Source organism: Cavia porcellus, unplaced genomic scaffold (assembly GCF_034190915.1).
Source record: "Cavia porcellus strain 051 isolate PalLab524CR breed Dunkin Hartley unplaced genomic scaffold, mCavPor4.1 scaffold_21, whole genome shotgun sequence".
NCBI classification, from domain to species: domain Eukaryota; kingdom Metazoa; phylum Chordata; class Mammalia; order Rodentia; family Caviidae; genus Cavia; species Cavia porcellus.
In genome coordinates, this window is record NW_026947504.1 from 39,748,040 (window position 1) to 39,763,024 (window position 14,985).

Genomic DNA, 14,985 nt, shown 5'->3' on the forward strand with positions numbered 1-14,985 from the left:
CCGTCCGCGCGGCACCCCGGCCCGCGGCTTCACCCGGGAGGCTCCGCAGCGGCAGGGGGCAGGCGGCGCGGCGCGTCCGCGCGTCGCCAGGTTACCCCGCACGGCTCCCACGCGCGCGGGGCGCAGGTGCCGCCTCCCCGACGTCCGCGCCGGCGCGGGGAGGCGCCTGCCGCGCGGGGCCCGGATCGCCCGCGCCCCTGGGGAGCGGGTGGGCGGGGGCGCGGCGGGCGCGGGCATAAAGGGGCGCGGCGGGGCCGGCGCCCGCTCCGCGCAGCATGTCCGCCCGCGCCCCTCCGCGCCGCCCGCGGCCGCCGCCGCTGCCGCTGCCGCTGCTGCTGCTGGCCCTGGGCGGCCGCTGCCTGCGCGCGGAGCCCGGCGACGGCGCGCAGACCTGGGCCCGCTTCGCGCGCGCCCCGGGCCCCGAGGCCGCCGGCCTCCTCCACGACACGTTCCCCGACGGCTTCCGCTGGGCCGTGGGCAGCGCCGCCTACCAGACCGAGGGCGGCTGGCGGCAGCACGGCAAGGGCGCGTCCATCTGGGACACCTTCACCCACCGGGCCCCGGCCGCCCCGTCGCCGGCCGCCCCGGCCACCGGAGACGTGGCCAGCGACGGCTACAACAACGTCTTCCGCGACACCGAGGGGCTGCGCGAGCTGGGGGTCACTCACTACCGCTTCTCGATCTCGTGGGCGCGGGTGTTCCCCAACGGCAGCGCGGGCGCCCCCAACCGCGAGGGCCTGCGCTACTACCGGCGCCTGCTGGAGCGGCTGCGGGAGCTGGGCGTGCAGCCCGTGGTCACCCTGTACCACTGGGACCTGCCCCAGCGCCTGCAGGACGTCTACGGCGGCTGGGCCAACCGTGCCCTGGCCGAGCACTTCAGGGATTATGCCGAGCTCTGCTTCCGCCACTTTGGCAGCCAAGTCAAATACTGGATCACCATCGACAACCCCTACGTGGTGGCCTGGCACGGCTACGCCACCGGGCGCCTGGCCCCGGGAGTCCGGGGCACCTCGCGCCTCGGGTACCTGGTGGCGCACAACCTTCTTCTGGTGAGTGCGAGGGGCCAGGCAGAGGGCCACCCTGGGGAGAGAGAGGACCTCAGAGGCGCCTACCAGGGGCTAGAGGAGCCCTGCATCTCTGCCTCACACGAGGCCTCCCTGGAACACATTGGTGGGGTCACCTAGGACCCCCGCTTCGCTGGGGACCCAGCAGCCCGGGCTTCCCTGGGAAGACGTGAAGTTAGGAGCCAGAAGGAAGTTCAGTCACTTGGATGGCAGTTATGAGAGGAAATCGGAATCAGTTTCCCCAGTGAGGAGAAGGAACTTCTCCCCCTCTGGATGTTGAGGAATTCCTAGAGGCGTGGGTGGCTGTAGGGAGAAAATGAGGGAGCTGAAAGAAAGAAACCAGTTTGTTGGAAAGCCCATTGTGTTGATCCAGTAAGACCTGTCTTGCTTGGGGGCACAAGGTCAAGGTTGAGCTGCACCAAATTCAAAGATGTCACAAACTCCAGCGCCTGTGGGTCTGGTTTACGCAGCGCTTGGGCTTGGAGGTGATTCCTGCGGCAGAATTCAAAACTATTTCCACCAACTTTACCTAACCAGCGGTCTGCAGATTACCCAGTCCTGATGCTAGGCATATAAATAGCGGATCTGCAGCATGTATATTTTCACATTCTCTAGTGAAAAGGTTCCCCAATGATGAAGATTATTAGCATGGCACAAGTACTTTTAACACCCTTGTGAAAAGATACCAAAATTTTGACAGCAGGAAATACTGGGGTGTCAAGATAAAAGTGTCTCTTGGTTAATGTCTTCTCCCTTTTTTTTTTTTTTTTTTTTGCTTATGTTTAAACCCCCAATGGTTTAGGATTTATTTATAAATATCAGTTACTGGTACACTTTTTGTCGTGTTTTGTATCATGATAGAATATTTTATATACGTGTAAAAGCAGTTTAATAAAAGTGTTTAGATGTTTACTTTTCAGCACCCTATTTTGGAGACTTGTGAACTTACTACAAGTCATTTTAAAATTTAGTGTCATGATGCATATTCAAGATTAACACCGGTTCTAACCACTTATAATTAAAGTTGTAGATGACTGAGGAATAGCAGTGCTGGGCTTTTGAGTTGATTCAGAGCCCTGAGCTGTTGTAACGCAATAAGGCTAAACCTTCACAAAACCCCTTGGCTGCCATTAGTCACACAAGAATGTTGAATTTGTTAGACAAATTGTGATTTTAGTGACTTCATAGTGGTATATATCTTTTCATCAGTACGTTCTAGCAATAACTGTGGAACTTTTTTAGTCCGGGAAATCTTTTCAGGGAACCTATAAACCCTAAATATTCTCAGTGGCAGGTAGTAGAAAACTATGGGACGAACCACCTTAACTTTGAAGGTTCAGTTCATACTAGAAACAAGAGACTCATGGACCAGCTGGTGGTTCTGAGAAACCATCCCTGTAAAATCACTGCTTGAGATTTAAATCACACAGTTCTGCTTTTAGTGTGTACAGTAGGCATGCACCCAGAAGTAGTCAATTGTCTTTATAGTGAGAAATGGCCATTTCATTTTCTAACATAAGGTATTGCATGAAACTCTGTTACTTTGGTATTTTAAATCACACTTTAGATTCATTATCCACTCTTGGTCTTGTGGTTAACCTTTCAGTTCTAGTTTTGAGAAATTACACAAGAAATCTGCCAAGCACTAACCACTCTTTCTAGAAATACAGTGGACTTTGTATTCGTAAGAAATTAGTGACTGGTGTGTACTTGCCTTGGTTTTGCTGATGTTGCACACAAAATGTTAGTTGCTGTAAAATATTAATTTTGCTTTCCAATTTCTTTGGATTTGGAATTTAGTCATTTTTGTTTGTTATTTAAAGTTGCCATTATCTAAAGCTGTATCTTAAATTCATTTTGCTGGATAAGATTCTTTCATTCTCTTTGCAGTGCTGTTTCTTGGAGTTTGTGGGAAGATGGGGCACAGTAAAATTTTGACCTTATCTGAAAAAGAGAAAAAAAATCTGCAGGTTTTGCTAGTAGGATATTTCCAGTGGGGCTTAGGTACTGCTATCTCACTGAGTTAGGGACTGCCAGGTGCTTAGCGTAAGATTTGCCTTTGAGTAAGCAGGGCTGGTGAAGGATAAGGCAGGCAGCATCCCTAACTCATGTTCCACTGATTTACAATTGAGGCCTCTGGGGAGAAAAAGACATTTGAACTCCCCAGATTCTAGATCTGATTGGGGAGCAGGAAGCAGAGCACACTGCAGGACAAATAATGGGGAATCCTGCTCACACTGCAGGTTTCAGTAATCTTTGTGGGTTGATAGGATGGTCATGAGCCTTGACAAAAATGATGCGCGCATGTGCATGTGTGTGTGCGTGGTGGGGAGGGGAGAATGAAAGCAGGATGCCTCATAGAGCGAGCTACCCATGGCTTTCTCCTCTGGCTGTACCCTACAGCAGTGATGGTGGACCTTTTTAGAGTTTTCAGTGATACGACAGCCCACTGCATGCCATAGGTTCCCCATCACTGCCCTGCAGGGACATTCTTTCTCTTTCTGGCTTGAAGACAGACTATTCAGTTTTCATGACTCTTGAAATGTTCTTAATATCACAAAACAAAACAAAACAAAACAAAACAAAACACAAAACAAACCCCTTAGGCCTGTAGTTGGAGATTTAGCCTTCGAGGTACCTCTGAGCTTTTGTCTGCCCAGGGACCACCTTGAAGATACATATATCTCACACCTCCCCACTCCCTGGGGGGTTCTTGCAACACTGCCATCTGTCTATATCATGTGTGTAAATCCACCCCCACTTCCTTGTTCTCTTCCTCAGCCACCAAGCCCCCCACCCCTTGCTTCTCCTTGCAGCTTTCTGGTCATTTCTTCTGTTTCCACTGCTGCTTGCACTGCCTGGGAGAGTGGAGCTCCTGGGGTTCTGTCCTGGCCTCCCATCTAGACTTGCTCCAGGAATTCTCTGTGCTTCTGAACATTCCAAATTTTGATCTAGCCAGATCTCTGAGCTCCAGAGTTGAAGAGACAGCTGCATAGGTGAGTGACATATAATACATCCAAAACCAGTCTCCTATAACCCCCATTTCTTTGCTCTTACTCTTAGTTGGGTCCCAAGATCTAACTGCTCAGTTTTCCCCACATCTTATTTTTAACCTGTCAACAAATCCTACAGCTCTGTCTACCAAAATGTCTAGAATCAAACCCCCTACTACCTTCCTTATTTATGGCTTCAACCTGGACCCAGGCTGCTATGATCTTCTGCCAAGGAAATTGAAAGTCTCCTAACGCGAGGTTGCTCCCTGGGCCCTAGCAGATATTGTAGAAAGCCCACCAGTTCTTAAAGAGCTATCTCATGTGCTCCTTTAACTCCAGGCCTGTATATAGCATTACAAAGGTGTTTTCTGAATGGGGCAAGTAGTAAAATCTTTTGGTTAACTTTAGGAATACATTTTGAAAGGGTTTTGCTGTGTGGTTGAAATTTTATTTCCCAAGTAATAAATGTAGTTTATGTACTCTATGTATCATCCAATTTTGTGTGTGTGTATATATATATAGTAACTCTATATTGATAGAATTGTGGCACTGCTAAAAGAAGTATGAAATATAAATGAACTGTATTTTAAGAATGGGGGAGAGACCCCCTCGACCCTCTGGGGTCTGGCATTCTCTCTGGGGTCTGGCATTCTTTCTGCCAGACACGTGGTGTGGGGGCATATATGTAGCTTAGGTTTGGGGTGGTGCCTAAGGGGCATTAGTGATGTACAGGTAGCCCATAGGTATTCATTTTGCGCCAGAGGCAAATTCCCAGGGTTGGGGAAGAAGGAGCCCCTTGGTTCTGCCTCCAAGGCTTTACTGGCTACAGTGTCCTGTCTGGGCCAAAATTCTTTCATATATAACTATATATAAATACATATATAACTTTTAAGAACTGCTTTACAAATTTCCCTACTATTAAAAGGCACTTAGTACATGGTTAGAATAATCAGCTAGGCTGAAAGTAAATGCATTTTATAGACTATAACTTAATTCAATATGCATTTGATCAGAAATAGTTAAAATATTTCTGAAGAATCTGAGTCACTATTCTTTGAATATCAGAGTAAATGCAGTGTTCCTGAAGGTCACAGTCAACTATAAAAAAACCCAATTAATAATAGAAAAAGAATAAAGTAACTTAAAAACCATAACAACATTTTAACAAAAGTCAGTTATTTTGAGTTGAAAAGGGAAACTGTAAATTGGGAGGCATTTAAATAATGTCAATGTGCATTTGTTAACTTCAAGGTGAGTGAATGCAGGAATCTGTTACCTGACTATGTAAGGCAGTCATGGCTTTTGCATGCAGAAACCTTCTGAGCTATCTCAGTTTTTTCAATCAATATTGCTCCATGCCACAAATGTATTCCAATTAATCTGTGCAAAAAGTTCCTTTTGGTGAATATTGCATTTTTGAAGCATAAAGGAATTTTAAGTATAAGAGGGTTTCCTGGAAAGACTGGAGATAGCCTGGATGAGAAAACATACTGTTATTGACTCTTCCATACCCATTTCTCTCAAGAAATGTTACAAGAAAGTTACACATACAACTTATAGTTAAACAGATGAACATTATGTTTTTGTGCTCTGTTTTGACGTATTCTGGGCACAAAGTTCATCTGAAGGATATCTATATGTCTTCTCTCTGTCTTGGGGTAAATTTTTATATTCTTATTTACAAAGACTTGAATCAAGTCTTTATCAGCAGATAGATTCTTCAGAGACACGGCATATATATCAAAGTTACTTGAAAATTTTCAGTGTTTATCTCACTAGCTGACATAGTAGGAATACTCGGTATGGTTTTTAATGAATAAATAAATGTACAGATATGATAATATCCACTGGTTTCAATATGTTTATTTTCCTTTCTGTAAATTAAAGACTTAGCACCTGCTTTCCCCTACTGTGTCTGGGAAGGGACTTTAGAAGAGGAAGAACCGTGAAAACTAAATGCCTACGTGGATGTGTTCATGACCTCTGTGGATTTCCAGAGCAAGTATCTTCTCTTCACTCTAGCGGACAGGGGAAGAAAGGAAGGGAGAGAGTGTGAGCGGGTGCAGAAGCCGCCCCATCATTCCATGTGGGTCCCTATGGCAGAGGCAAGTCCTGTGGTGTAAAGGAGTTAGGAAATCGTTGTCCCCTGCTGCGCTGTTGGGTTGAGATCAGGTGGGAACAGATCAGCCAGGACAGCTGGCAGTCTCTGTCACATTGCCTCCCTCCTGGGGGGCTTGGGAGAATTAAAACATATACTGTATGCTGACATGCTATAAAAATGTAAACTGCGTTAGCCAACTTCTTATCACTGACAAAAACATCTAAAATAATTAACTTAGGCTTATTTTTGTCTCATGGTATTGGATGTTCCAATACAGGAGCAGTGAGCCCATTGTGGGGTTGTGGTAAGGTCAGCACATCATGGTGGGAGGGCATGGAAGAACAAACCATTCACCTCATCATTTAGGAAGCAAAAGGAAAAGACGAGGGCCCCCCATGGTACCTCCTAGAGACACTACCATAGGGACCAAGCCTTTAACATGCAGACCTTTGGAAGACGCATATCCAAACCATAGCGGTGAGATATCCATCACAATAGTAATTATTACAGAGTGATCTTTGACCTGTTTAGAAGAAAGGAGTTAGACAAATGCTTTAGAATTTGTAGCCTCCCTTAACACCATAGTGTGGAGTGGATGGTACTCAATGGGATGAGGTTTCCTTTGAAATTATTTTAGCATTTGACCAAAGACTACTAAATTGTTTCTAAAATAATGTATTTCAAATAAAATGTATTAACAAATGCCTTTCTGCCTTGGCTTGATGTTTAAAAGACTTATAATTTTTGTGACTGATAGGATGTGTAGCCTAAAGAAAAGTAGTGAAATTTGTAGCCATAGCCTGAATAGATTTTCTACTGATTCCATCACTGAAGAGTGGATGTCAAAACATTATCCATGAACCAGTATCATTAAAGTTGGTTACTCAAACTGGATGCAGTGAGATTCATTTAAACAGAATGGTGATGGGAGTATTAGTTCCCTGCATGTAAACATGCCTTTAGTTGATACAAAGTTATAATTAGCAGGGACCTGGGATATCCAGGTCAATTTCAGAGTAAGCCCTCCTGGGTTCAGCTGGTCTCTGCCTGACTTTGTGCAGCAAGGTGAACTCTGTCCATCAGCTTCTGCTCAGTTTTGTCTTTTGTGCTGAACAGAAACCTCACTGACGGCTAATTCTTTGCCTTTTTAAATTTCAAAGAACAAAGCAAATCACTTTCTGACGAGAGCTGCCACGGTGTGAAAGTGTGCCCTCTCCAAAACCCATGTTGAAATTTTGCTGCCATTGGAATAGTGGTGGGGGAGTAGCTTTGCGAGGGCTTTGCTCTCTGTAGTGGATGGATGCTGACACTGCTGGATTGGGTTTGGTAGTTCAAGTCTGGTCTCTTTTGATCTCTCATTTGTGTTCTCTTGTCACGTGGTCTCCGTGCCACGATGCAGCGCAGAGGCCCTCGGTTGACGTAGCCCCGTGATCTTATACTTTTCAGCCTCCAGAACTGTGAGAAACACATTTTTCATCTTTAGAGGTTACCCAGTCTGTGATAGTCTGTCACAGCAACAGAAAATTAATAAAGACAATAGATCTTCAAGTATTTTTTCCTTTACACTAACATCTGCTCAAGGAAGCAGTGGGAGCTGGTGATTTAGTCGCGGGCTTTCTCGAAAGCTTGCTGTGTGGCAGGCAGGTGTGATGTTGAATCACAGGAACACAAATATGACCTTCGAATGGGTCTCTTAGTCCTCTGAGCCCCGGGGATGAAATGGAAGAGAGGAAACAGAAAAGTAGACCTCTGCTCCCAGAGGGGAGGGTCTAGGACTGTCTGTGGGGTCTGTCTCTGTCCCAGCATCCTTCACAATGCAGGGCGATGGGTGTAGATGAGGACAGGAGCCAGAGGTGTCAAGCTTTCATCCCTGCAAGATAGATTCCCGGCTTGGCTTCCAAGGAGGTGCGTTGACAGGGCTCCTCCTGTAAGGTCCCAAGGATGGCTCCAAAGCCACAGTGGGGAAGGGAATGAAAGTCATCGCCTGTTGGCTCAGCACCCTTGCAGAGCCTTTTGGTGAAGTTTCTTCTCCTGAGACCCCTCTTTGGATTTTTATCCCACTATCCTTGCCGTCTCCAGAATACCTAGCTCTTCCGGAGTGTCCTACATGCGATGCCTCCCTGCCCACTTTTGCGGAGGCAGGGGCAATGATTCATGGTAGGTAGGGGTTTTTACTTTGCGCTTAGGAACATATTCTCTGAAATTATCTGAAGTCAAACTCAGCTCACAACATGGGTATTTCTCACCAGAAGTACACTTCTGGGCCTGAATGAGGGATTCAGCTTCCTCTCATGTACCCATCGTGAGTCGTTAGGAGGGTCTCTAACTTGGGATAGACGCCCTTTTCACTTCTCCCTGGCAAGGGCTGCATTTCCCTGTCTCTCTGCGTGGACAGAGAACACAGGCTTCTCCTGATGCTACAGGTTTGCCCTTCACTGTAAGAGAGACTGAAGGTGGAATGTGGCTGGGGATTTTAATGTGGTTGACCCCACTGGTTTTCCCAGAGACATGGTAAGACCCCTGTCCTCATGTCACTCATAAATCGGTAGAAGAGCGGTAATCAAGAAATAATTACAATACAATGCAGGGATACCAAGAATGGAGAGAAGCTAAAATGTAGAGGACCAGGAGAAGCAGGGGAATAGCTAGAAAAAAAAGACTATAGTTTAGCTCAGGAGCAAACAGACTTTGTCTGCAGAGGTTGTTTGGGCTTCATGGTTCCTATAGTGACTGTCAGTTACTCAGTTCTGTTGCTATAGCATGAGACCAACCACTGGCAAGGTGTCACTGAATGGATGCAGCTGGACTCTTAATAAATCTTTATTTAGAAAAATAGGAGCTGGGTCCTACTGCTGGGCTGTGTGGACGAGACATAAACTAGGGAGTACGCTATGGAATTCTTCTCTAACAGCCTTTGCAAAAGGCAGGTGAGATGATGTGACAGTTCACATAACAGGAGATGTATTTTGGAAGCCTCGGTGGGAAAAGACAAGCTAGAGAAGTAAGAAAGCCAGAGTTTCCATGTCCTCTTAACATCTGTTGGGCAGAGCAAAGCAGTGTCCCAGATGTTCAGAGTGGACCTGAGTAATTGCACTGCCTGTTCTGGGCACTGAACTGTGTTCCTGCCGCCCAAGTCTGCCCTGACAGTTGTGGCTGCCTTCTCACTGTGGGTGCAGGTTAGTTTTTAGTTAGCTGAAACCTCTCATGCTTTTTCCCCCTTCATGTGCCTTGCTGTTAAACCAGATGCCTCCTTTTGTAGCTTATTTTTAATCATTAATTTCATCTAAAGGAAATTTACTACACGTAGAAATTCTTACAAATTGGGGATATCTAAATATAGGCAAGTCACCAGCTTAAGAAATAGTGCTGCTTTTTTTGTCTTTTTGAGACAGGGTTTCACTATGCAGTTCAAGCTGACCTTGAAGTCACTTTGTAGCCCAGGCTGACCTCAAACTTACAGTGATCCTCCTGTCTCAGCCTCCCAAGTGTTGGGCTTACAGGTGTGTGTCACCGTGCTTGGCTGATAGTGCTACAAACTGGTCGTATTACACTTTCCCCATATCTTTGTTGTAGAAAAAAGTGATGTGCACATTACAGCTCTTTGGGTTGACTGGACCCTCTCTGTCTTTTCTTTCCACCAGGAATCTTACTAGGCATACATGTTCAACATGAGGTTTGATCTGCCTCTCTCCCCCAAATACTGTGCTGCTACCCATCGTAACATTTCATACATTTTATTGAAATGATTTGTTAGTCTTCCTCCAGCACATCTTGGGCTGGGAGGAAGGACCCACATTTGTCTTGCTTTCCAGTGCACCCAGAGCCCCACAGGGCCTGGGGAGAGCAGGGACACACATGCTTGTTATATGCATGAAAGAATGCAGTATTTCCCCAAAACCTACACACTGGGAAGGGAAAATGTTAAGTAAAAGTGGGCTCTGTTTGGAGAGTGGAATTGCAAGTGTTTAGCTTCTTTCGGATTATGTACATTTTCTAATTTATTTGTTAGCAATATGTATCATTGGGATGGAGAAATAGCAAGTACTGTGCCTGGGAAAAGATAGCAGATTGAACTCATCCATCAGCTTCATACTGTCTTGAAACCCCATTAAACTGAGGGAGGAGGAAGAAGAGGAAAACACGGTTGAAGGCTGTTTAGGAAACAACTAGATTTCTAGGTCCTTAACCCCAGGCATCTGCCCTTTCTCTGGTCAGGGAGAAAACCTCTGAATATGAGCACACACTGAAGAGCAGGATCCTGCATCTGAAGCTGAGCCTGCTCCAGGCTCCTCCCTCCGTCCTCAGGACTTGGCATCTCTCTTTTATTCTCCAGGTGGGGATTAGAAGTGTTCCCCAGGGAGAGTGATGCATTCATAGACCTGAGCTGCTGACCCTAGAAGTTCTACAACAAATGGCTGAGACAGATTACTGGAAGGGGCAGCCCAACGTTTGCAACTTTACCCGCATTCTCAGATCTTCCAACAGGTTTTGAGTTTTCACTCTTAAATATGAGTGAACGGTCAAGGACCGACAGAAGTCTCAGAAAGTCCTATAACATGAAAGGGGGAGACTCACACAAATAAGGGGTAAAAGCAACATGGAGAAAACAGATTGTGTGGGCAGAAAGCAGCTAAAATAAATGCAAATAAACCCCGACACACCCTTCCCAATTTATACTAACAGAGATTGTAGAAGATATTGCATGTAGCAATAAGAACAGGGTGTCATAGGAAAATATTCAGGGAACAATAAAAGAATTCAATCACAGGACTGGAAAATAAAGTTTATGAATCTGTCTCTAAATAGGACAAGAGGGCGAATAGATGGAAAATAGTAGAAAAATGTAAGAAAATTAGTGGAGCACCTAGAGGTCTAACACTGATACAGGGAGTTACAGAGAGAGAGAGCGGGGTGCAGACGGTGAGGTCCCCGTGGCTGGAGGTGCCCAGGCCCTCCTTTGTGCACTTCCTCCCATTTGGACTGAGGGCTTGACCAGTGACTTGTTTTAGCGAGTGAGACTGTAGCAGACGTGATGCCCTCCAAAGATTGATAAGAATGCTCACCCTGGGGGCTGGGGATTTAGCTCAGCGGCATAAGCGCCTGCCTTGCAAGCAGGCAGTCGTGAGTTTGATCCCTGGTACCAATAAAAAAGGAAAAAGACAAAAAAAAAAAAAAAAAAAAAAGAATGTTCACCCTGGAACTTTTCTCATTGGATCACTCCTCTTAACTGCCAACTACAGTGCTTGCGCTATGTTGTGGTTCCTACTATTGTCGTTTATTTTAAATTTGGTCTTGAGGTTTCTCTCCTGAGAGTGGCTGTAAGCCAAGATAGTCAGGCTTTGGGAGGGTCCTGCGCTGTGTGTGCAGATGGTTGTGGTGGGGAATTAGGTTCAGGTATGTGTCAGATAAGGCACAGTGAGGCAGTGAGACCAAAATGTATAAACAGAAGAAATGTATTATGCATCTGTCGTCCTGGGGAGGTCAGGGTGCCAGCAGGAAGCTGGTGGGAACGTGAGAGGGATGGGGAGTTCCCCCAAGGGACAGGAAGGAGAAGTGGGGGGAGGGAGGGAAACAGAGAGCAAATCTGTGGAACTGTGCTTTCATGGAGGTCCTTGGGTATCATCCTGGAGGTTTTCCTCTGTGTGTGTGTGTGTGTATTCACTAGTTTAAAGGAAAAATGTGCAAAAGGGGAGCTTATTTAAATAACTGGTGCTGGCCATTGATTTTTATCATGGTCGGTAGCTTTTGGTGTTTTAGTATTTGGATCAGTGGAATGAGAAACAAGGTGGATATTTTACAAACAACCGCAGAAGAGGAGGGCTGTCTTAACTGGGCCAAAGGTCACCAGGCATCACTGAGTTTTACAGCCATTTAGGTCAAGTCTAAAAATGTATATGAAAGCAGCAATAATATTAAACACATTTATGGCAGGATCTTTTACTGAAAGCCGGGAAGACATGTTGGGGAGGAGGGATCAAAGTCCATGTTGGCCATTCCAGCCCCAGTCAAAGTCCCCGCTGAGCACAGCCACGTAAGTGGTCTGCCTCACCACACAGAACAGAACTGCCTAGCCAAGCTCAGTTAGACCACATATCAAGCAAAAAATAAGTTCTTATTATTGTAGCCCCCTACGTTGGAGGTAGTTTATTTCACAGCAGCAGGTAATTGAAATAAAGATGAAAGAAATAATGAAGTAAATTCAAGAAAATTTCCTAGACTGGGACGAAATTAAATTTCATATTGATCGTGAAGTGCTGGGAAATCATTTCAGGGCATACCTACTGTGTACTGCAGGGGCCTTCCTTTTAGGGACCTGGTCCTCTCTTTAGTCAGTGAGTTATAGATCTGAAAATTGGCTCAGTGTGTGAACTGAGCAAGGAACCATAACTTTTTACTGTGTTATGCTCTATGAAGTATTGTTACAACTCCCTAGCTTTGAGGTTAAGTACCAGTGTCTACCTGGTCTGTATACTTCAGGGTCTCATTACCTCTGATAACGCCCAAGGCCAGCTCTGTGATCCCCATTGGTCTGGAGAGAAACATGAACACTGACTTGCCTAGAGACACTGGTACTGCTGACTGATGCATTTCTGTGTGTCATGGTTTATGTTTGTGTCCCCCAGGCCTCATGAGTTTGCATTGTTCATATGTGATGGTTCATTGTATAGTGCTTGGATTGATGGTGTCAGTGCTCCACCCACATAGGGGTGGAGCCAGGATGTGATGTAATGGCAGGAAGAAGATGTGTTTTTCTCTTTGCTGGTTTGAGTTTGCTGCTGGCGGCCACCATGAACTGCAGCCCAGCCATGTCTGCCTGTCTTGGAGACAACTGAGTGTGGACTGAAACCTCCAAAAACTGTAAGAAATAAACCTTTCCTTTCCCAACTTTGGGCTTCAGGTATTTTGTCTCAGTGACGAGTAGAAAGTGACTAAGACACTGTGTATGTGGCTCTACTTGGAACTCTTGTGAAGCATGGTCTGAGCTTAGATCACTAATGTGTCAAGTCCAGCATGCCTTCTCTTGGCTTCTTTGTTCCTTCCCTTCCCAGCTTTCAGAGCAGCACTATTAAGCATCTCAGCACTGGCCACCACCTTCTCCAGGCACCTCAGAGCTATCCTACAGCAAGTTTGCCTCATTCACTAGCTTCTCAGCCAGAACTTTAAATCATGCCTTGGGGAAAAGGGCTTCCCTTGTCAATGAATTCTTTCTTGACTCATCTTTATATTCCAGTTCCTTGGTCAAGGATTCTCCAAATTCTATCCCAGTGATACTCTCAGGTTCTTGCAGAGCGCACTAAATCTTGGAGCTACTTTGGTGTACAACATCTTCCTCCTTGGTCAGTCCCAGCTGTCTCCTAGTAGGACCCACTGGAATTAAGTCTCAGGGGCCTGACAGCTCCAGGAGAGAAACATCATAGGCCTTTTAGGAGAGAAACATCATCACCACAGGGAAGGGTGCTAGAGACCCAACCTCTTCAGGGGCAACCTGTGGCCCATGTTTTCCCAGTCAGGGTCCTGATCTTGGCAGAACAGATGCTGTGACCGAACAGCAAAACATCCCAGGATTGCTGCAACTCTGTCAGGTCCCAGGTCTGCTGCTAGAGTACATCTGCTCTTCTGTACCAGGTGAGCCTCTCTGTAAGCTACTAGTGAGTCTCTCTGGCTCTCATATCGAGCCTTCAATTGCAAGATAATGGCCCTTAGTTTCTTACCTCCCCATAAAATTTCAATATGATGGAAATGAAAGAAATCAATTTCCCCATCCTTGTAGGCATTGAAATGCCTAAATTATTGCACTTACAGTGACATACTCCTCCCTGAGGACATTTTCCCAGGTTGTCCTGGGAAAAATATTCAGCTATCAGGACACCACTTATGCCAAAGGCCCATACATCCCTACATAACGATCGGTATGGCATTCTCTGTCTTCTAGGAAATGAATGAGTTGGTTCTGCAAACTTGCTTGTGTTAGTTTGGGTCTTCTACGAAGCAAATGTAAAGACAGGATTAGTCAAGCAAGCAATTTACCTGAGAAATAACTATAAATGATAAAGGGGGAAGGAGCCAGAGAAGGTGAGCAAGCCTTAGGGCGTGATATCTTCAGTCTGTGAGGGAGATAAGAAGGAGGGAGCTGAGGTTGGGAAGAGTCTTAGGTGGTAGTGAATCTGAGAAAGGTCCAGCTGTCAGTGAGGGGTGTTTAAGCCCACGCTGCCTGGAGGAAGGAGGAGTTCAAGTCTTGTAGAAGTGTGGGTCTGCATTAGGTCCCCTGACATGTTTTGCCTTGGGAATCAGTAGAGAGAAGCATGGCCTCAAAACCAAGTGCAGTGATGAGTCCGAAGGGGTGGGAATTGGTGCCATCAGACAGTTGTGCTCGTTATAGCAGGAGGACTGAATGGCACATTATCATGGCTGCCACAGGGCCTAGTGAGGAATGCCACCCAGAACAAGGGGGTGAAAATTATTTCCAGCCTAGGACTTAATACTTAAGCAAAGTATCAGTCATTCATGAGGGTAGAACAGGGAGAGTTCCAGACATTCAAAGCCCCACTCCCAAATATATCTTCCATGAACCTTTCCCAAGAGGTTGTTGTAGAATCACTTCTACATCGAATGACAATGATGATAAGGAAGAAGACCTACAAAACTGCAGGTCCAGCTGAGCAGTGTGGAGTGTAGACCCAGAAAGTCAGATGTGCAGTAGCCATAAAGAGCAATCAGTGCTGAAGTGGAAAAGATTGCAGAAGTGTCTCGAGGAAATATTGGAGGCTGTTATACTTTGGATCTAGAATGACTGCCCACCACCCCCAGGCCAGATTTTGCCAGCCTG

At 46.1% G+C, this 14,985-nt stretch overlaps 1 protein-coding gene across 1 annotated transcript in view; it reads left to right on the top strand.

Annotated features, from left to right (window-relative positions):
* The first annotated feature begins 248 nt into the window (after positions 1 to 248).
* Kl (klotho) overlaps positions 249 to 14,985 on the top strand; it is a 48,673-nt gene continuing 33,936 nt past the window's right edge. The window contains exon 1 of the mRNA XM_005008344.4: positions 249 to 1,049. Coding sequence (XP_005008401.3) covers positions 276 to 1,049 — 774 coding nt within the window. The 5' untranslated portion in view covers positions 249 to 275. The remainder of the gene's footprint in view (positions 1,050 to 14,985) is intronic.